The following is a 23,329-nucleotide window of genomic DNA, read 5'->3' as shown; positions in this document are numbered from 1 at the left end:
TTACTGAAGTTTGTCTTTGAAGCTCTTGCTGTCAGTCCTGCTGTTAAAAGGGCCCAGAGAAATATTTCTGTTTTGGGAGGTGTTTTATATGAAGTAGTTTGTAGATGATCATCTTAGTGAAAGGACAGTCATAAAACATCAGAGGCAAAAATGGGCCTTTGGATTTGTTCTTTAGTTGGTCACAGGTACTTAAAAGATGCACTCACCTTTTCTTACATGTGCATTCTGCAAGGTAAGACAAAGAATCTGTACAGAGTTGATGCACTGACACCATCTGCTTGAATCAGCCCTCTGGTCCCCACCATGCTTCAGCCTCTGGTGATGTTCAGAGATCTCAGCTTTTGCCAGCTCAACTCTTTGTCATGAAAAGTATGTTGCTCCTGTGACTTACTGGTACCAATAAAGACAAAACATTGTGGTGTGACTGGTGAGGGAGAGCAGAAGAGATTATTTGGATGGTAATCCAGGGCTTTTGAGACAGAGAAGAGGTGAAGAAAGCTCTCTCAGACCTTGCAGAGTGGCCATTACAGATCTTGTTTAGTCAATTTGCATTCTTAATTTGTTGTACTGCACAGCCGTTCCCTCTTATGTTCCTCAAGGGGCAAAATGATTTTTGGAATCTTTGAGAAATTTCTGGCGCACCACTTAAAACATTGCAAAGCAGGAATAGTGAGTGGGACTGTTAATGTTCTTTAGAGCCCTTCTGCAGTGATGGGTGGTTTTGATATCTCAATGCAAGGTGCAACATAACCCTATAGCCCATGTATGTGAAATTCCCTGAAGGTCATCTGGAGACCCTGCAGAGCTGCAAAGGATTTTCAGAGAACATGAGACTCTGTCTCTTCCCCCTCTTCTGCCTCCAGATTTTGGGTCCTAGATTTTCTTCTGATAGTGATGCAGGTGCTAGAAGAGCAAAGCACCGAGCTTTCCTTTGTCATGTACGAGTAAAAAGGATTATCTCTTAGAGTTCAGCATCCTAAATCTTGACCTTAAAAACAGTCCGAGTTTAAATGTCAGCAGACTCAGCTGTCATAACCATGATTCTTATAAGAGATACAGAGAGTGTCTTGATATGAGGAGTGTGCTTCAATTTCTCTGTCTCCTGTAGGACAAGAAGCTCTCAGGTCCATAGAAATATTTTTTAGATCCCTAAGTAAAGAAAGGAGAGAGATCTCAGAAAGGCAAACCTTCTGAAAGTTTTCTATTGAAGTGAGGGTTGCAGAGGCTGCCCAACTGTCCCTGGGTCCTAACCAACTGTAAAAGGATTCCAAAGTTGATAGAACTTTGGACTTCGGCAAAGGTTATTTGCCTCTTTTCTCTTATATAATCAATGTACATAATGTAGAGTCTGTACTTCTGAGTTTCCTACTTTTACAGCTGGAAATTCTCAACCATAACGTTGCATTAAAGGTGATTGGAATTCAAGTTCCTCTATTTTTCTCAGCTTTTTTTTTCTTTAAGCAACAGAACACTTTAGTGTGTAAGAAAAATTGCCCTTGACAGCTTCAACTGTGCTGCTCCACATCTCCCCATGTAGGCATTAGCAGAAGCTATTTCTAAAGTGGGAAATACCTATTTTATTTTTCACTAAGGTCAAAACCAGATGAATGGATTTTTTTTCTCTAAACACATGCCTGCATTCCCCACCCTTTGCACTATTGGACTGACACTGAAAATTACAATTGTGTTGTGGATCCCCAAAGATTTCTTCATTTTCTCCCACCCCACCACAAGCTGGTGCCAGCCTTTCAGAGGACAATTTTTTGAGAGTGAGGGGGGACAATATATTTAAAGTTTTAGTGCTGAGACAGAGGAGGATGTTATATCTGGCTGGCTCAATGAGGTGGATATACAAAGAGGAATCATTCCCAGTTCACATGCTGGAAATACTTAGCAAGAGAGATTTCATCTAAATCTGCTTGTTTAGGCCCTCCAAAGGAGAGAACATCCTGGGTCCAGGGGTGCTTGGCATGAGCAAAAGCTGCTCTGCACAGGAGCAAAGAAAGGAAATTGTCCAGACTGTGTGTTTTCACAGCAACATATGAAAATTCACAGATGAAAATAATTTTGCTTTACTATTTAATGATACAAGACAAATAGTAATAATAAAAAGCTACTTACAGTACAAGTAGTTCAGCCATTGTAATGATGATGAAATGTGTGCACATACAGAATAAAAATATAAAGAATACAGAATACAGAATAAAAATAATAAAGGTGATTGAAATTATAAGTAAAGATAATTTCAAAGGAATGTGAGTAGGAAAAGGAGGTGCTAGGGCAGAGTCTGACCTTACCATAGTTGAGCCACTAAGTTTTGATATAGGATTTGTCACCTGCAGATGAGAGCTGCATAAACAGAAGTTCAAGGTCAGGAGAGTGCAGTTAATTGGACAGACCACGTTTTTATTGCCTTAATATATAAGATAATCAGATAATTTAATTTTTTTAAACCTATAATAATGTAAAAGTATGTTAATTGGCTATTTAGCACTCAAACTCTTGCTTCTGACCTTTTGTCTGTCAAGAACCCTGACTCCAGCTTGTCTTACCTAGGGCACTTTTCTGTTCTGTGTCCCGCTCAGCCGGACTGACCCAAGTTGCCTGTGATACTTAGTCATATAATCTAAATTATCATTTTTATTTTGTTCTTCCTTTGATGATTCTCATATTTCACCTTCCCTTCCATTTAATTATAAGTACTCTATGTATGCTTATTTAAGACATTGTGATTACATAATGAATTTGTACAATGATGTTGCAGTTCAAAGTAGCTTCTCATACGTGGTTGAAAATCCAATTATTGGATGCTGATAGTTGCAGAACCATAACTTGAACAATTTGTGCATTTTGCCTTTTTTTTTTCCCTCCGTGCTGCGCTTGCCACTTGGCAAACTGCAGCAATCCTTATTTCCCTGGGATGTTATGACAAGGGGAATAAGCCAAAGTGTAAGGCACTTGGATTTGCAGTTAATAAGGATCCAGGAGTGGAAGGTCTTTTAACTGGCCATTAAAAACAGATGTGAGGGTTCAACAAGTACATTGTTTTCTTCCATGGTAACATCTAAAACTCCAACCTTTGGAGTGGTTCTCCTGTGCTAGCGGTGAGGCGTTTTCACATGAGGTAAGCCTTCGCAGGCATGAAACTGGAATAGATTTTAGCAGGATATCTGGTCCATCCTCTCTCCCTGGGGAGAGAGAGAATCTCTTGCCCATGCTCTGATCAGTAACAGTTGTTTGAGTTGCTAATTGGAATATGAAGATCACTAATATTTATATATGCATATGTACATATGCAGGGGAGAGGGCATGTGTGAAAGAGGAGTGAGAGTTGCTGAGTAGAACCTGGAGTCTGAAATGGAACAGCTATAAGCAGCCTGAATTTTCTTAAAAAAAATCGTCTTTATGGGAGGCTTTTTCCCCCCCTTCCTTTCAGAAAAAATTTCCCACATGGTTTAGCTTCTTTTGTAGAACCAGACACTCTTGCCTTCAAGAAAAACCCTTTCCTGTCCTGGCAGTTTATAGGATCTCAAAGGGCTATGCTCTCTTACCTTTTTTTCACTTTCTTTTCTTTCTTTTTTTTTCCTTTTTTTTTTCTTTTTTTTTTTTTTTTTAATTTAAATTGAGATCTGTCCTGTGAAGGTAGAGTACCCATACTTAAGAGTTCAAGTCATTCCTTCTTCTCAGGTCTCCCCATGTCAGAAGCTTTAAATGGCCCTTCAGCAGAAATGTGACTGACTCCAGAATGATAAATTGCTGCACAAAATCTGCTGGTTCGCAGATGGTTTCAGGAGATAATTGGAATAAGAACTGAGCCAGCAAAGTATCTGAGGCCTTTTTTCATTTTCTTCTTGAACTTAGAGGTGTGCACACAGCAGCTTTAAAAGGAAGACAGGGAAGGGGAAAAAGATGAAATTAAAGTTTCCAAGGCTTTACAGAGGGCTTCTTGGCAAGGGGGAAGAACTAGGATATGTGATCTGGTGTGGGTTGCTGAATCAATAGAAATAAATTATGAGTTCTTTGCTATCACCTCTTATATGGTATGATAGGGGACCCTTAAATCATATCACTACCTGACAGGAGATATTGTATTTATGTTAAACTGAGTTACACAGAGATAAAGCTCAGGCTACTGTTATTTTAAGCAATCTAGATGTCTTTTCTGGTGGGAATGTGTATTTATGTGCAGAAAAACCATCCTGAAGAGCTGGGAAAAATTCTGTGGAGCAAAACTGCACCTTGTCAGGGGGGTGGATCAGATAATCTGGGGAGTATTTTCTATCTCTGACAACTCTGACTAATGCTACTCACAAGCTGCAGATAGTGTTGGTGTGTCCACCCTCCCTTCCAGTGTGTTTATTCCTAATTACCACACCTTTTTCCAGACGCTCTCTCCTAATTCTGTGTGGCTGATAATTGCTTTTATATTACACAGGCAGATATGCACACAAGTGTGTGCACTCTCCTGCAGCCTCTGGGACAGAATCCAGCTGCTCTTTAAGGACTGATACCTTTGCTCTAGGCATCTCACTTATTTCTTTATTAAGGAGGTTTTGCACAATTGCAATTAGGGTTGCAATTTGTGTGTGTGTATATGCAAGCACTAAAGGTAAGCAGTATGGTGGAGATATACTTGCTGAAACTGAGGCAAGATTTACCAATTTTATTTCTTACTTTCTTGGAAAAAATGTTGCGTGAGAGATATTGCCCAATTTTTAATGTGTAGTGGAGATGAAAGAGCCTTGTGGCTGACTTGCAGCCACTATACAGCTTGGGGCTATGCATGCCCTCCCTTTGGTTGATAATTGGAATGTCTGCCTTTGGAGGAGGAAAATCAGACTTCTTTTCCCACATTGTTGTAGAACATTATAGTCCAATTCCTTTTCTGAGTCCTGGAGTCATTAGTCATTGCTTTGCTGGTGGGGTTATCCAGCTGCATTCACTGCATGGCAAGGATTTGTATGTGCAAGGCATCTCTGAACATATCCTAAATTACAGTCCCTGCACAAAAATGCCTGAAACGAAAAGCATGGAAGACCCTGTCAGATTGAATTAAAAACCCTTTCTAGATTTGTGAGGCCAGTAATGTAAATCCATGACTCTGGAAGAGGTGTCTCTCTCAGTGTTGATGCTGACAGGTTGTTTCTTTGGCAGACTGGGCTTGCCCAGAGCATCCAAGAGAAGAGGCACACAAAATTCCTGCCCTCCTTTTGCTTGCAAAGGCATGGGAGGAGAGAGTTGGGCTTTCCAGATCTGCTCTTTCTGCAAGGCACTGTAGTGGTTGTACTTCTGGCTTTCGTGGTGTTTTTTTTTTTTTTTTTTTTTTTTTTCCCCACCCTCAGATTCTGTTCATTCAGTGCAACTAAATGGGAATTCAGTTCCCTGTAAATGGGAATTTTAAACTGCTGCTTAAATCTGGAAGGGTTTTTTTTGTGAAGATAATGTGATCTGTCTCCAGCTGTGCCAGTGGGAAGACTTCTGCTGTGGCTCCAGCCCATTGTGCTGCCTGATTTATACTGAAAGGGAGGAGGGCAGGGGACAGAAGGAGCCTACTGTGTCAGTTTTACTACTGGAAAATGATAAGCAACACAGGCAAAGGAGGATTAAAGGCAAATATACTCCTTTTAGTTACTGGTTCTTGTTTTGAGGACAAATTTGACAGTCTAAGCTGTTTGGAGATCACGAGTTCACTGGAACATGTTTTGCTTCTGTGTGTGATCTTGGGACTTGTCTCTTTCAATTTCAGAGGGCTCTTTTGCCTGCACTGCCTGAAGCCACCCACAGATCATTTTTGTCTCTCCAGAGATTAAAAAAAAAAAAAAGTAAGGAAAGTCCTTTGCTGTAGTTTAAATTGGCAAAGTTTTATTCTCACACAAGTGCTACTGATTTCCAGGGGCAGGACTTGGCCTGTGTTTTTTTTGTCACTACCTATGCTGTTTTCTTCTTGTGTCTTAGGATGTGTTATTCATTAATTCCTATTATCTGGAGATAAGTTTTCTTCAGCTGTGCTCACCAGACTGGGGAAAAAATGAGAGATTGGTATTTAAGGTGTATGTGTTCCTTTTTAACTAATAATTCTTTTACTCTGGGCAAACTCAGATTGGTGTTTTATCTTCCAGATGATGCCTCTTACCTTAAATTATCAAAATGTGCTGAATTGGATTCTTTCAGCTATGCTGAATTCCTCAATGAAGATACTTTTTCAGAATAAAGTGATCTTTGATTTTTCATATGAATTTGCAAATTGGATTTAAAAACTCTTAAAAGCTGATTTAGATTCTTCTTTCTGAGTGTTTCCATGTAGAGAAACACTTAAAATTTCACTTAACCTCTCTTTGCCTCCTCATAAGTAAAACAAAGATGCCATTACTTGCCTTATTTCATAGTGGTGATGCTTTTAGAATCTGTTAACACCGTTGGAATTTAAATTCCTCTCCTAGGAACTTTGTAGTAATTCTATATGCTTCTCACAACTGGGGATAGCACTCTTGGGTATTGGCAACTGTGCTCAGACCTCCAGTGGAAATGAGGATGGTGATGTTGTCTTGTGTGATCACTCACATGCACTCATACATTTTTGATGCTGTATTTGTGTGAAGAGATTTTGATGACACCAAGATTATGTAGTGATTGTTTTTGAGACTCAGTCTATCTTGACCTAGGAAAACACTTTTTCCTCAGAGCAGCCAGTGCTGCGTTTTGAATTCTTGGTTAAAGCAGTGCTGATAGCGCATCAGTGTTTCAGGTGTAGCTGAACAGAGCTTCACAGTGTCAGATTTTCTGTTTCTCACTCTGCCCACCCAAGGAGGAGGTCAGAAAGGTGTTGTGTTCTATCCAACATCATCCTCAGCAATAGTAACTGTGTTCTGAGACTGATTTTGTATTGGTCTGCTGGGGAGGGCAGTCAGTGTCTGCCTTATATAACTTGTTTGTTTATTTATAGTTTCTTCCCTTTCTTTGACTAATGAAAATGTCTTTGTCGGGAATTACAAGTGTTTTCCACTTTTGCTTTTCTGGTTTTCTCCTCCATCAATCTGGGCTTGGACAGAGTCAGTGTCTGGGTTGGTGCTTAGTTGCTGGTTGGGGTCAGCCTACCGCAAACTTAAGCACAAATATAGATTGAACATATAAATGGTCCTTTCCCCATCTTTTGAGTGTTTGTTTGTGAAAAATTAGGCTGCTATTGGTGCCTTTTGACAGAATTAGCTTTGAATGAAGAAGCTGCATGAGGGAGTGCCTTAGAAATTCATGATCATGAATGTGCATGTCCAAGTGCTTGCCAGTCAGTCTCTTTAGTTAATAATCTTGTGCCATGAAAACCCCCCACCATCACCACAAATAAAAAAAAAAAATCCCAAAACAACAATCTAAACCCCCAAAAATTCCAAAGAAGAAAACATCAGAGGCCTACACAGATCAGTGCTGCTGGCATTTAAGTCCAGAGCATTTTGAGCCAATTTATCTTTGGCTGTGAGCATTTTACTGACACTGTTTCTCAGTATCCTGTGGTTGCTCACATTTGAAATTTATTTCTTGTGTACTGCAGCTTTCATATGGGTTGGGGAATGGAAATTGCAGACAAGCTTCCTGTGGCTATCTTGGAGGGCAGAAAATGTTGCAAGGATCATAGAAATATGTCTGTGGGCAGGAGACAGAGACCCCAGCATGCCAGAGCAAGTGAGTGGAGAGCTCTCATTTTTCACAGGTAAATTTGTCTGCCCTCTTTCTGCTGTGCTCTGTGCTGCCTAGTGCTCATCCCTGCTCTCTTTATTAATTACACTTGGCAAATATGTGCACAGGGCTACTGATGAGTTGTGTTAATCTCTGTGCTGATATAGCAGGATCACTCAGAGAAGAGATGTCTCATGAAGGGAATCAGAGCTGGCCTTTCAAATGTCTGTCTGACATTTGCTTTCTCTGGCTGCTATGCTCTTCCCTCTCGTGTCTCTGGTATGAATGTCCCCTTACAGGGGACAGGAGGGTGACAGCCTTTGGCGTGGTGCTCTTCACTTGTTTTCCAGTTCATTGTCAATCTGCTGAAGGAACTGCAGTGCCTTTGTACTCTTAATTTGTGGGAAACAGGCATGATATATTCCACTCTGGGGTATATGCAAAGCACTTTGCCAGTTTAGAATTGGCACGGTCTGGAGCTCGGTTTAATGAACTAAAGTAATTTTCCTTTGTAGTAAAATTTTATTGGCATGGAAGATTGTTACGGCACCAAACACTCTGAAAAGCTTCTGAGTACTGTTGTGATTTGTGGGCTTGGAGATTCCTGATAATTGCCTGAGCATTAGGGATCCCTTCAGGGATGTGTTCTTGAGATGGAATGAGACGTGGGCTAATGTTCCTGGTTGTAATTTTTCTGCTTCATGCCAGCCACGTTGTGCCAAGACTCAAGGCTGCTGAATGGGACAGTTTTGGACCTTGCTGGCCTTATTTTAGAGAAGTGGTCCATCATATTAAATCTGGATTTAGTGGTTTGGTATGCTATAGAGCATTGTGTCAGAATTCCTCAGTGCCATAGGCTCTTCATCTGTGTTGAAGTATAGACCATTGAAGGTAAATGACTGACAGGTGTTGGCATTTTTTTTATATAAGCCTTAAAGCAGAGTGTTTAGTAGACAGTGAAAAAAACCTCCAACCTATATGCAATGTGGAGATGCATGTGTGAAAAATAAAGCACGTAAGAAAATTCTTGTAGAACTGGAACATCACTTCTCTCCAAAGAAAATATATTTGTTCTGATTATCCTTTCTCCATTCCCATTTCTGTCTACAAAACCAAAACTATTTGTTAAATTATTCAGGTCATTAAGTTTTGTGTAAGCTCAGCTTGAAATTGCATTTTCTGGAGGGATTGTATTGCCTTAGGGGAGCTGTAATTCAGGCTCCCTATTTCCACATTCTGTCCTGCAGACTCTTTGCCTCTTTTTCATTTTCAACCAGCTGAGCTGCTTGGTGTCCCAAGGGACACCTGCCCTGGGGTGTCCTTGGAAGCACAGTGTAGTGTGTGGAGCCTGGACTGCAGGAGATGAGGAAATTTCATATCTGAGCTGTATTTCCTGAAGTGAGAAGTATTATCCCATGGCAAAATGCAATTTAACATTGAGCAGACTTGGAATTAATTTTTGAAAGATTGGTTTGATGACTAGAGTTTAATTTGGCACTATACAGGTGTTTTCTTTATTTTCATTAAATAATGCCTAAGTTTAAGTTTTCTGCTGTTTCTGAATTGCTTGGAACTTAATAAATTTGTATTTCTTTTCCCCAGAGCAAAATGTTTTAATTTATGTTGTTGCAGAGTGGGCATTTTCTATGGGATGGCAATTCCAGATTTCTCTCAGTTCATGGGAAGAAAATGTTTTTGTTTTGAAATAGTGCCTTAATTGTAAAATCTCAAATTTTCAGTAGAATTCAGCTTTTAAAATGAAAACCATCAAGGTTTTCAGGCAAAATTACACTGGCATGGAAAATAAAAAGGTCATTTGTTAGTGTTGACAAAAACAAGCTGAGCTCTTCAACTACAAAGCAGAAATTGGAATCAAATGTCTTAGCCCAACTCAATGAAGCTTTTCCCTTTTTAATTTTTCTTTCTCCTGTCAGAATTCAGTTTTGGAAAATGCATCCAATTCTCCTCCTATTTTGTTCCCTTGTTTTTCAACTAAGGCATTCAAACAACATGACGTCTTAGAAAATCTGATGCTTTCCCACATCTCCCCCTGCTTCATGTTTCTTCTTAGCACAGCTGGGGCAGCCTGATGGAGCCTCAGAATATCCTCTTGAAAGGGTTTGATGCTTCCTCTGCAGAGCTGTGTCAGGCACACCCCATGGACACAGCTTGGGATCCAGCTCTGCCTTTCAGGCTCTTGTCTGTGTCTCAACCCCGTGGTGGTTCCTGAGCAGCTGAGTTTGCTCTGTGGTCTCGCAGGGTGTAGGGGCAAAGTGCTTTTGCAGCTTTCCTTGGGAAGGTTGTGTGTTCAGACTCTCAGACTCTCTCTGATTTTCAGACTCTGAAACCATTGTGATAGTTGCCTTTATTGAATCTGGGGTGTTTATTTCTCAAAAGCAAGTGGGAGCGGAGTGGGAGCTGCCTGGGTCAGTGGTGTGGGAATGTTGCCCATCCTGGGCTCCTCTGGTGAGTGATTTTAGGGACAGATTGCTGTAGGTGTTGCCACTGCCTCAGGCAACTCCTGGTTTCTTGGTACCCTGTGTAAGGTACTGCGAAGGGATGCTCATACTTATGCTTTCCGTGCATCACCAAGAAGTAGAGATGGCTGTTAGTCAGTCATCCTGGGCAAAAATCCAGAAAAGTCGTACTAAATAACGTGCTTTTACTATGAATTTATACCCAGGAACTGAGTAGCATGCAGCCCACTTCTGTAAAGCTGTTGTTATCCTGGAATTTGAAAGGTGGTAATAGATAAGAGATGTCTTCAAAAATATAGGGCATAGGAGATCTGGGGAGAGACACACAAAGAGCTGGGACAGTATGGATGCTACCTTTAGTTGTAATTGCAGTTTAGGGTAGAAATAAGGTGGAATCTGTTGAAATTTGACCAAGACACAGAGATTTTATTTACAGTGTTTAGGAATGAACCCAGGATCCACTGAACTCAGCTGTCTTCAATGTGCTTGGACTCTGAAACTTGAGAACTTAACTTTGTGAAACCTCACCTCAGCTGTGAGCAATACCAGGGGCACAATTTCAGACAGGGCAGGGCTTGTGCTACAGTGCATGGCTTCCTAGAGAGTCTTGAGAGGAGGGCTGGCTGAGTGCCCGTGGGAATATAGGGAACATCCTAAAAATGCCATTCGCATCGGGTTTTAGCTGGGAGAGGCTGCCCTGCTGGGTTTAAGGGGAGAGGAATACAAACCATAGAAACCCTGGTTGCTGCAGCTTGCACCTGGCTCTTCCCCCTTTGTATGGGAAGGTGTGTGCAGGGTTTAAGCGGCATTAAAAAGGATGTTAGCCTCATTTCCCCACAGCACAGCATTGCTTTCAGCTGACATGAACTTGCATATGCTGACTCAAACCTGCCTGGCAGGTTTCTTTTCACACCCTTCTGGAAGCAGCTTGGCTATTGTCTTCTTCCTAAAGGTCTCTTCGTGGGGAAATAAAGGGAAAAATGCAGTAGGGGGTGGTAAAAGTGAATCCAGGAGAGGGAGAAATGCTCGGAGCATCTATTCTAAAGTCATTAAGATGGGCACTGACTGCATAGTCACGTACCAAGGTCTCTTACAATTTGAACAGGTTTTTTCCTGGTATTATGCTGACAGTAAACGAGTGCTGCAGCAGCTGTGATATTGATTAATCCTTTGGCATTTTCCTGTAAAGCTTTAAACTTTGCTCTCTCTCACAGTCGGAGCAGATGTGAGGGAAACGGGCCTGTGCTTGAATCCTGCAAGGAGGAAATGATGCTGAAATGTTAAAATGATGCAAAACAAAAATGAAGAGGTGCCCTGGAGCTCTTCCTTGAGGCTGGTCCTGTGGAATCAAAGGGAATTAACTGTATGACATTAGTTATGCTGAAAAGGCAAGAGAGCAGATTCTCAAATGCTCTTACCTTTCACTGAGAAACCTTTATTCTTTCTGCACAAGTTCCCATCCCATGTGAGCCTAGGAGCTTGCACAGAGGCTCCCAAGCTATCAGAATGCATAGCTGCCTATCTGGAGAGAAAGGCATTGGGCAATGCAGCTTGTAACCAGGAGGATTACATTAACCTCTGAAATCTGAGGTCACAGCACCAGATATGTCAGAGGGAAAGTATTCCTCTGTGGTCCTCCATGTACTGCTTAACTCCTCTCTCCCTCAGCCTCAGTTTTGCAGGGTCATGACTCAGGAGTGTTCTCTCCATAAAATCAGTGAGTCCTGGAGCCTCTGACTCTCCTTGAGCACTACAGATCCAGATGAAGGTCTGTCTGCTCAGTGCATAAGCAGAATGTCATGCTCTGTGTCCCTCTTACCACTGTGAGAAGGTGATGACATGTAGGAATTGCCATGCTCTGCACTCAGGGACAACAGATGAAGAAAACAGAGCGTACTCTAGGCAAGATGGACTGTTTTGGTGGATGGGGTTCTACATAAAAACTTGCCAGTTCTTTCCATGGAGACTGAATAATTAGTGATAGAATGTTAAGAGACAAAAGAAGTTGACTGTAATTTTAGATTGAGCTATTGAATTAACAAGGGTGCATTTGATTCCATCCCTGACTTTGAATAATTGTAGTTGCAGAGAGGTCAGCTCACAACGTACGATTAATTCCTGGTGGCATGTTTTATTTTAAACACAAAACATTTGGGGATTAAAATAAATGTTACTGGTTATGCAGTGCACTAAGCTAATGATTTCCCATTTTATTTTTTAAACCTACTTTATCCTATAATACTGCAACTTTAATGGATAAATGCTCAGCTCTCCTTTGGGTGGTTTCAGATGCCCTGTGTATTGTTACAAAATCTAACATGGACCTTTTTTTTTTCCCCTCTTTTCCCTTTCTCTGTTTCTCCCTCCCTCCCTTTCCCCTCTCTAGGTGATTCTCATTCTGACAAAGCTCTACGACTTCAACCTGGGGAGTGTTACGGAGAGTTCACTGTGGAGGTATGTGGATTGTGGAAATCACAGCAGCTGGGATGGAGGGTTGCACTGTGTCTCTTGTCAAACTGGGGGCTGGCCTGGGGTGTGGGCATGGGGGAGTATCTGAGTTCATCAGAGGAGGAGCTGGGAAAGAATCGGAGACAAAAGGAGCTGCTCTTTGGAAAAGGGATACAGGATTAGGACATATTCCTTTAATGAGGTGGGGTCTGCAAACAAGAAGGGTTTCATCATATAATGGCACCTACCTGGCATGCAGAGGAGCTTGGTTTCCTTCTCACCTTTGAGTGTCCTGAGACAATCCCTTCCTTCCTCTTTCTGCTGTGAGGCTGGTAACGAGAACAGGCTCTCTAGATGGGTACACACTTGCTGGAACTGTGCCTGAGAAGGAATAAAACACAAGGTATGTTGTAATCTTAGCTGATCTTAGCCTTGTTCCTCATCCCTGAGAACCAAGATGTCATCTTGATAGTGACTGTGAGTTGGGCTGTAAGGAGAGAGCTGCTGAAGGACTAGAGGTGCCACAGTGAGGTGCTGGTGTCTTCTCCACTGTGGATGTACTTGGATGGTGTCACATAGCTACCCTGTTCCTAGTCTGTCATGGGAGATGGACTGTCCTGCCCTGGGGAAGCGTGCTTCTGGACAGAATTGTGTGCTTGGCAGTGTGTGTCTGTATTTAAAATAAAGAAATAACTTAAAATCCACTCACCCCCATATTCACCCATATAAACAGGTCAGTTCCTTGACCTTTGAAATCACCCAAGAAGTTTCATCCTGCCTGTGGAGTGGTATGCCTTTAACAGAATTACTATCAGGTACATTAAAAAAAAAAAAAAAAAAAGGAAAAAAACAGCCAGGAGCTGGTGAGACCAAGTGCCTTGTTTCAGATTTGCCTGGTGTATTACAGCTATTGAGAAACCTGCTCAGAGTGTAGTTGGTGCAACAGTCAGTGCATTGTAGCCTTTGCTTGGGTGTGAGCCTTTCCTGGCAGATAGTCTCTTGTACTTCTTCACTGGTGATTTAAAAGCCCCTATTTGGAGCAGGCTTTGGCCGTTTGCTGCAGGTTTAATCTTGTAAATGTATTTAAGGGTTAATTATTCAGTAGAGCTCTTGAAACTTCTCAATTTGAACAGTACTTAAGAAGCCTAATTGCACTGCACTATGGTAATCTGCAAAAGTATAAATAACCATGCAGCTAATAAGAGAGAACAGTCATTTCCACTTACCCTGGTACTTTTCAAGGTATTAGTGCCTTAAAAAACTTTTGCCTCTTTACGCAGCAAGTACAAATGGCGCTGTGATTGTACTTTAAATGTAATTGCCAAACAATCTGTTCTGCATAAATAATATAACAAACAGGCAGACCTTGTCTTAATCCTGAGCTTGCAGCATCACCCAAGCTCTGCAGAAAGGTAACAGCAGCACCCCTTTTGGAGGTTTCCCAAAGTGATAGAAATGAAATTAATCATCAATTTAATTTAAAGCATCCAGCACTTGGTCAGCTGGGAAAACAAACTGTTTTGTGGGAGTGTTTCAACGTGTTCTGGAACACTTCTGCATCTGGTCTCCAGTGAAATAGGGGCCAGTGGGGGAGCCTGGAGATTCAGAGAGGATGAGAAGTTAGAACTCCTCAGGTTCTTTTCCTAGCTCTGCGAGGAAAGCTCAGAATTAGAGCTAGTAGGTAGATCTCCTGGGCTTTAAACCTTACTTTCCACTTGTAAAAATCAGGAACAAGCCATGCTTTACTTGACAGGGGAATGTGGAGTCTTGGAGAGCATCTATGAGTTTCTCTGGAAAGGACATTTTAGAAATGCAAATAGATACTAAGTGTAAGAAATGAGCCAGAGAAATACTCCTTTTCTTGCGATTTCCTGTTCTATTTACACACTCGGGCCCCTGAATCTTGCCACTATTTAAATTGGTGTTTTCCAATATTTTTGTTTTTGAGACCCTGAAAATTTTAAAAGGAGGATGTGTGTTTGCAGAATGAATGTAAGCCTCCTGGCAAGAGGTTTGCTTTCCTTAGTTACTTTTTGTAGACTCTTTGAGCCCCCAGATGGGTCACGTACTGAATGCAGCCTCAGCTAAGTATCAAAAGATGATCTGTACATTTCCAGGGTGGTGTTTTGCTGTTGGTTTTGGGTTTTTTCCCTTTTTTTTTTTTTTTTTCCCCCCTGTATTCTGGAAATACTGCTAATCCTTTCTGCTAGCCAGGAGTCCTGCCCATCTGAGCAGTGGTGCTGTATGATATCTATCCTGACCACTTGGCAAATACAGTTGCTTCCACAAGAGAGGAAGTGTGGCTTTTGTGGCAGAGAACAATGAATCACACAGCAGAGGATGCTGAGATAGAGCAGAGTGCAATGCAATCTCCAAATAGCATCTTGCCTCCACCTGTTCCATGCATTAAAATCTCCTCCCCAGTTCCCCCTGGGTTTATAGCATGAGAGTCTTCTTTTAATGGAAAACTGAGTTGCCATATAAAAAGAATTTCTAATCCCTGCATCTAAATACAGAAACAAGTAAATCAATAAGAAAATATCCTGAATGTAATTAAAAAAGGGAGTGAGAGCAGCAGAGGAAGAGAGGAGAATTAGAAGTTGCATTGGAAACTGCTCCTATGTCAGGCTGATAGGAGCTTAGACAGGGGAAATGCGTCACCATCTGAATGCAGGAACACAGACATTGCTCTAACACCCAAATTCATGCTTCTGGGCCTCAAACAATCACTGGAAAGGTCTCCATTGCTACTTAAGCAGCCAGCCTTGAAGCAGCCAACTTCAGGGGAAAAAACCACAGACCTGCACACACCCTCTTCCTTGTGAATGCCACATCTCTTCTTCGTCACAGGAGATACCTGTCAGTTGTGGTTTAGATTCTTGTTTTTCCCACTGAGTTGAGTAGAGGTGATAATTTTCCTTCTGTGAAGGGAAGCTACTTTATTGCTACTCTGCTATACTTGTGATGGTGTGAGTCATTTATGAATTTCTAGAGAGACGTCTTTTTCATAGGTCAAAAATATAACTGTAGAAATTATTTAAGCTTTTAGACATGCAAACCCTTCATCAGTTCTCTTTGCCTAGAGACTTAGTAGTTAAGAATCCTGCCTGCTTTAAAAAAAAAAAAATGGATTAAGGGATGGCCATATGCTTTCTGTAGTATTTTTTTTCACCTCACTAATACCTCTTCTCCATCAACGAAAGGAAAACAATTTTCCCTTGAAATCTGTAAACTTACATGCATTTGATCTGAAGTGCTGTTGGAGCACCTCTAATTTGGAAACTCTCTGTAGACCAGGATCCCTGCACCAAACTTCATTGTCTATGAGAAACTATAAGCATGGAGAAGTGATCTGTCATGAAAATGAACTCCCTCTCTAAATAGGAGGTGCCAGGCTCTTCACAGGAATTGTTTAAGTTGTGCATATTAAGCTAAGGTTGTAGGAGCATTACATTCTGGGTAAGTATTTAAAGTTGATATTGTAATATTTAAAATGTTTTCAACTGTTTCAACCAGTGTGTATTGAGCAATTTCATTCTGCTAAGATAACTGGAATAAAAGGGTTTCCATTGTTGCCTTTTTTAGTACTCATGAATGTATTCATTTGTTTTATTTATTCGGATTGCAGTATCAAAAAGAGAGCTTCCCTCTCAAGGGAGCTCTCAGTCTCAGGCGAAGACAGAGACAACAGGGTGATCCAGAAGACAGGAGAGGAGCAAGTGAGCCAGGTGCTATTTATGGTCGATGCCGCACCCACGGCTGCAGCACATCAGCTAATTGGGCAGTGGGGAGCAGTTTGGGTTTTCTTCCAAAGTGCCAGCACTCCCATGTGTCAGCTCTGAATCCCTGCTACCATTTTACCCACCTCAGATGAGTCCCCTGGAGTTCCCCTCCTCTGGCCGTTGTCCCAGCTAAATTATCTGATTGTACATAGTGCTGGCCCATGCATTAACCCAAAATTGTGACTAGCTCTTTCTGTTTAGGAGGCTAAAATGCTGATGAAGGAATATATGTGTATATATATATATATATATATGTATATTCATGCCTTCTTGTTTTGTTGTTTATTAACCAAGAAATTATGTCTCCATGGCAGCAGTTAAAAATCCCCAAGCATTTTTTTTTTCTTGTGGCTGCTGTGCCTAAAGAAGGTTAGTCTGTTGTTTTAGTCTCTTTGTTGAGTTAGAAAAAAAAGCAAACCCCTTCAGCTTTTTAATAGAGGCAGCTGCAAAATGCAGCAGCTGCAACCCCAGTTTGGAACAGAGAGGAGTAAAACCCTTCAGCTGGGTTGCAGCTTGCCTTATGTCATGCATTGCTGTTTCATTTAGCTCTGTTTGAATTGCCAGAGGGCTTTATGTTGTTTTCTCCCATGGAATTGCCTCTTAAGCCTCCCATAGTCCCCAGAGACCCTCAGCATGTGTCAGTGTATCTCTGGCATTGCAAAAATTTCCCAGCTCATGCTGATTTCTGTGCCCTAGGTTTGTGTGTGGCACATAGAGCTGGCTTCAGGTAGGGCTGCTGTAGTTGGGAAAGGGTGGATGTGGTGTGAAGTGCCCTTTGGAAACTGAGGCTTAGTCTGGTTGCTCCAAATGTATCAGGTTCTAAGACAGGTGAGTAAAGAAATTAGGGATCAGGAGATACAAAAAACGTGATTCAAATTTCCATATCACCCTCTGTGAAACAAGCTAAACCTGCAATAGGTCATGGCACAGCCAGAGCTTTCTTAGGAGTGTTTCTATCCCAGTGTCAGTGTATTATTTAGACTGCATTGTGAATGGCAAATTCTGGTTTGTGCCACAACCTCTTGTTTAGTACTGGCTTGGCTCCACTGACACATTGTAGTTTTCCTGGAGTTTGCTGTATTGAAATGCAGTCTCCATGACCAACAGCTGACATCTCCTCTCAGAATTGTCAAATTTGATTACATTTATAATTTTCCACTTTTGTGCTGATGACATGCATCTTCGATATGTGCTATTTTCTGGGTGATTGTATTCAGGCGTAAAATTAATGGAGCTGATTTTCAAAGTAGTAATGCTTCCCATTATTGCATCTTCTTTGGCACTTTTTAATAATGCTGCAAAGTGCAGAAATCCTGTGCTGATGAGGAGAAGGGTTTCTTGTATCTGCAGTCAGCCATCAGGGCATGGGGGGAAGGAGTCAGCTGTGTGTGCAAGCCCCCTGATCTCTCTTGGATTTGAAAACCAGGGTAACCAAAAGTTTGGCATCTCTGCTGTTGCTGTTTGTGAGAATGCATAAACAGCTTAGCTTAATGGTGGCAAGACATTAAGCCAATGTCTTAATGTCAAAAAAAAAAAAAAAAAAACAAAAAACCCCAACATTTTTGAGGCTTTGGGAACCAACTGTGAAAACGGTTGTTGAGAACTGTTAGGTGCAGGCTGTGTTTGCTGAAGATCCAAGGGAATGGGGAACTGCAGCAGGTGACCACCCTGTGAGACAGGAGTTGTTCCTCAGGGCTCCCAGCACCCTGAGTTGCAATCAGTGCACAGTTTCAGCAAGATCTCAGAATTGTGCAGTTCTTAGCCTCCAGTATTCCTGATGATTAGTCATTTCCCCACAGTGGGTGGTTCACTTTACCCTGGTCCAGTTCAGCCTGGCTGGCAGTCATAGATGCCATAGATGTCATCTTGGCATGGGAGCCACACTGGAATTCTTTGGGACATAAACAGTAGCTGCATGGTGGCTCACTCCTTAGCCAGCTAGTCTCAAATGAAGATGGTGCCCCTTTGTTAAATAATATGAGCTAAACAAATATTTCATTGTAGATGTCAGGAAATATGCTGAAGAGATTGTTCAGATTTGCTTGGACTGTGTGTAGCTGAATGGGATAATGTGTGGTAATTAAAAAAAAAATATATATATGTATATGTATGAATTCAAGGAGTTGGACAGAATGAACCATAGGTTTAGCTCTCCTTGAATGTTCCAGAGTCCCAGATAACATTCAGACCATACATTCTTTGCAGTTCAAACTAGGAGGAGATGCTGTCATTATAACAAAGGGATAGTGTGAGTTGAAACTGTTTTAAATGTCTGTTTTGGGAACCAATAATAAAAATTAATAGGCTTATCTTAAATCCAGGACTATGCTTTAGGATTAAGCAAAATTAGTAATGGTAATAAAGATAAAACTTCATTTTCTAATACTTTATTTTTTAAGTATAAAACTAACTTGTGTAGAGAAGTTTCATTTGTCTCCTTCCCACTGTTTCCCTAGCCCTGCTATATCCCACAGGATTTTGCAAAAAGGGTATAGCAATATTCACACCTTTACTTTCTGATGGTTCCGTGCTTTAATTGTGTTAATTTTGCCTCAGGGATGGCAGCGACCAAGGGGGATGCTGCAAAATCATGTGAAAAGTATTAGCCAAGCAAATGAATCTAAAAGCCATTGGACATGTCTTGGGGTGGTGTGTGGATTGAAGTCCCACCTTTGCTTATTAAGATGTCTTAGTCCTCTTGTTTCATGAAGCTCATTTGTCTTTTGTGAGCCACTCTGCTGAATGGTCCATTTGTTGTGTCTCTTAATTGCTTCATTAGTGACCTTTCTGTGGGGGTGGGTATGTCATCAGACAGGGGGCCTTTTGGATTTATTAATTTTTTGTTTGCCAAGAAAGCTCTGAGACTAATTGCCAAGACTTCCCAGAAGATATTAGTTTACAAATTTTAATGACACTTATGATTTATTAATGTGCTTCCCCCTGCATCTTCTCATCCCTATTCCTTGGTGAAATTCCTACTGAATTGGAACGAATGAATAAAAACAAACAGATTTTAATGGTGTTTTAGATAGTCTGCTATTTTAAAAATAAATGCCCATGCTTTATTTATATCTGTGAATCTCTGAAGACAGAGGTAAGTCTTGGCTTTCTGCCCCAGAACCTCATTTTGGTGTTGCATGGTGGGAGCACAGGTGATCACATTTTCATGTGCAGGTAAGTCCTGTCCAACCTGTCATACACATCCCCACTCTGTGCCCCATTCACACAGCTTTAGCAGCTTGAAATTGGGGCTGCTTTGCTGAAGTTGTTGATGTTCAAACATGTGGCTGTGAGAGGACTGGGCTGGTCACTGACAGTGGATGCTGCAGACACGTTTGGTTGAGGAATGTGCTTGTGGAATATACCTAGAGAGGTTATGTGTTTGTATGTATGTGTTGATCTCATAGATAAAACTGGGCTACTGGGATGCTCCTTTTAGTAAGTAGACCTGGGAACTTTTGGATATGTCTTGTTTTCTGGCTAGATACAGGGAAGCAAAAGGAAAAGGCAATTTATCAAATACCTAACTTTTTGAGAAAATGTTTTTGGGATGAAAGTAGAATTCCAAGTAGAGAGAAAAAAACATGCTGGGTTTTGTTTTAGTTTTCCATGATTCGGGTAAGAGCCCCAGTCGTCCCTCTTGAATGATTTACATTCTACACAAGAGCTGCAACAGGAGAGACTGAGAGACTCACTCTAATCTTATGTGTGGAAGATCCAAGTTCAGCCCCTTGCTCTGAATAAGTATAAAGGAAAGTGCTTTTTTATTCCTCAAGTACTTACATTGTGTAACTCATTGCTACAGGATGTTGTGAGGCAGAAATAATAAAATCATAAATGGATTTCAAAAGGGGCTCAGTGAATTAATGGAGGATATTTCTGCTGGTGGCTGAATAATGTGGTAGTGTGGCAGTTGCCTATGGCTTACATTAATTATTTTATAACATTTAAGGAACAGACTAGTCTACAGCTTTTGGATCAGAGTTGCAGAAACATCTTTTTTTTTTTTTGTCAGCAGTGAGCTACTCATGCTTTAAGTATTCTAATGGAATAGCTGGGATTGTGCTGGAGATGTGATATTCCACAGTATTTCAGTGGGTTTGGGATTTGGAGATCTCTAAGTCCAGAGAACTGGATGACAGACCCTGGGAAGAAATCTTTTATCTATTTCATATACTTTCCAAGAATATTCTGTGGCAGATTAGTATGTGTAATTTGGTGTGTCTACTGTGGCCATCTTATTCAAACAAGGGATTTGAGTATTCTGCATCACAGGTGGGCTCTCCATCAGTTAGTGTCTCTTGGATGCTGCCACATTTTGTAAATAAAGGTGTTTCATTGGCCTGGAAGTGCTCTTTGAAATTGTACTTTGAAAAAAAAAAAAAAACCCAAAAAACCCAACGCCAAACCAAAACAAACCAACCAAAAATATCTTTGGCATAATTTAATTTTCAGGTGACCTTTTAGGCACTCAGCTGGGTCAATGGAAACTTAGACCTTTTCAGATCTCTATCATTCCATTCCAGAAGACTAGATATTAAAATGGGAAATTTAGGGAATTTAATGCCAAGAGATATTTTTGGTGTAGATTTATAAACATTAGGATCTCAGTGTGAACTAATGAAATTTGTTGTGGAAAAAAATGAAGTGTTCTAGGAAGCTGGAATATTATGCTCGTCCCTGTGTTCTCAACTAATGTATGCTATTTTATTATATTTTTTCTGTCCTTGTTGGTGAATTTCTTTGATTATGGCTCCTGAAGAAAGGAGACATCCTATCTCATCAGCAGTGAATTTTGAGCTCTGGTCATGTTCCCAGGCATTTAGTTCTGGGGCTTTGGTGGAGCAGGTCAGAGGAAGCTGTGCCAAGAGCAAATGTGGTTTTGAAGCCTCACTGTCTCTATGAAGTCATCTTGTCAGGGCTGGCAGGTAAAGTGTGTTTGTAGTGCTTTGCCTACTTGTTTAGAAGCAGCAAGGCATCACTCAGGAGGGAGTCTGTAGCCAAGAACCTGCTGTTGCAGATCCTGTGGGTGCTGTGACTGTTGCTGCATCAGCAGAGCCGCACCTGTTAACAGGAATTGGCCAGTCCATCACTTCTTTTATCATTTGCAGCAGCAATTCCATTGCTGTCGTTAAAGCTGCTCCCTTTGTTGAGTTATCTAATCTTACATTCCAAGGAGATCTAGATGTTGACTGCAAAACTTTTTGCAGGGAGCCACACTTAAAGATGAATTTGTTTTGACCTTACTAATGTCTTTTTCTGATCACTCTGCTGTGCAGGGGAGTTTCGTTGGCACAGATTAGTAGTGAATGCATTCAATGGAAATCTGTGCCAGTAGTAATGAAAACCACACATTAAATTTGCTTATAAATATGCAAATAGGTAAAGTGAAAAATAAAACTTTCTTAATAAATTACATAGAAGCTTCCATACTAAGTCTCATCTGCTAGGAATGGGAAATGAGGTGTCCAGAAAAGAGTATGTTAAAAATTATAGTGTTATGTGGTATGGACAGGGTGGAACATCTCTCATATGAGGAAAGGCTGAGAGAGCGCTTTAGTCTGGAGAAGGGAAGGCTGAAGTGGGACTGGTAGATTGCATCAATGTGTGCAAATTCCTCAAAGAAGGGGGAAAAGAAGATGGAGCCATGCTCTTTTAAGTGTCTGCCAGTGACAGGACAAGAGACAATGCATGGGCACAAACTGAAGCTCGGGATGTTCCCTCTGAATGTAGTGGAAATCTTTTTTTACTGTGTAAGTGACTGAACACTGGCTGAGGTTGTCCAAGGAGGCTGTGGTGTGTCCATCCTTGGACACATTCAGAAGCCATCTGGGCTGATCCTGGGCAAATGTCTTCTGGGTGGCTCTGCTTGAGCAGGAGGTTGGATCAGATCAGCTCCTAAGATTCCTTCCAACCTCAGCAAATTTTTGGTTCCAAGAAAAATAAAGAAGCATTGACCTAAGGTTCAGAGCCAGTAGAAGAATTTGGTCCTTAGGACAATATGCAGTTAATCTGTGCATCCTTGCTGGAGCCTCTTTTCACCCATGTTTTAGATGGGTTCGTAAAATCAGACACAAAATCTTTCAAGGATTATAGATTATAATACATGCAAAGACTTCATCCGTGGCTCGGAAGGTTTCCTGGCCTCTGGTCAGTCCAACAGAGACAGATACTGCCACGTACTCTCCAGGCAGTCAGGTCTGCCGAAGGAGCCACCAGGTTCTTGCACAGAACAGTTTCTGTGTTGGTGCCACCTCCTGCATGCTGCAGTGCTGCAGGGCAGTGCCCCTATCCACACTGAAGATAGGCTTTGCATCGCCTTACAAGATTTGTTTCTCTCTGACCAAGCCGTTCTTTTCCTTTCTCTTCCCACCTCCTTCCTCCCTTGGCCTTTCTGTTCCTGTTCCTTCCAATTAGGCTTCAGATCAAGCCATAAATTTTGGATGTTTTGTACAGTGGCTTGTAGAATTTAGTACTTTAGTACTTTAACGTGGGTTGTGTCTGTTAATATTGATATTTTACTGTGTTGTGGTTTCTTTGGTACCCTCACCCCCCCCAGCCCCCAAATGCACTGCCATTTTATAGAGGCTATAAATAATCTGAAGGATGGAGAAAAGCTGTTTAAAAATGTGCAAGAAGTTCTTCAATCTTTCTTTTAGTCTGGTCTGTCTCTCTTGTTATGTCCTTGGTAGATTCACTAGGCTTCTAATGAAGTTAAAAGTGCTTGTATGAAGTGGTCACTTCTCCAAATAATATTTACAGAAGGCTACATTTCGCTAGCCTGGAAGGCAGCCTTTGATTTATTTACTTACCACATGTGCTTCATCTGTAAAATCTGTCAGCCAGTTCTTTTACAGTATATGCCTGACTAAGTGAAAATGAAAGCTCTTGTAAACTACTAGATCGTGGGAAGCTAGTGCATTTTTACATACAGGATTTCTGCCTCTGAAT

The 23,329-nt window shown here is 41.2% G+C and overlaps 1 protein-coding gene across 1 annotated transcript in view; it reads left to right on the top strand.

The window, feature by feature from the left end:
• The window catches only part of SORCS3 (sortilin related VPS10 domain containing receptor 3), a 263,700-nt gene that overhangs the window by 71,572 nt on the left and 168,799 nt on the right, over positions 1 to 23,329 (top strand). The window contains exon 2 of the mRNA XM_062496294.1: positions 12,535 to 12,602. Within this exon, the coding sequence (XP_062352278.1) occupies positions 12,535 to 12,602 (68 nt within the window). The remainder of the gene's footprint in view (positions 1 to 12,534; positions 12,603 to 23,329) is intronic.

Source organism: Cinclus cinclus, chromosome 7 (genome assembly GCF_963662255.1).
Source record: "Cinclus cinclus chromosome 7, bCinCin1.1, whole genome shotgun sequence".
NCBI classification, from domain to species: domain Eukaryota; kingdom Metazoa; phylum Chordata; class Aves; order Passeriformes; family Cinclidae; genus Cinclus; species Cinclus cinclus.
The sequence above is the reverse complement of the archived record's forward strand: the minus strand, read 5'-3'. Positions and strand labels throughout refer to the sequence as shown.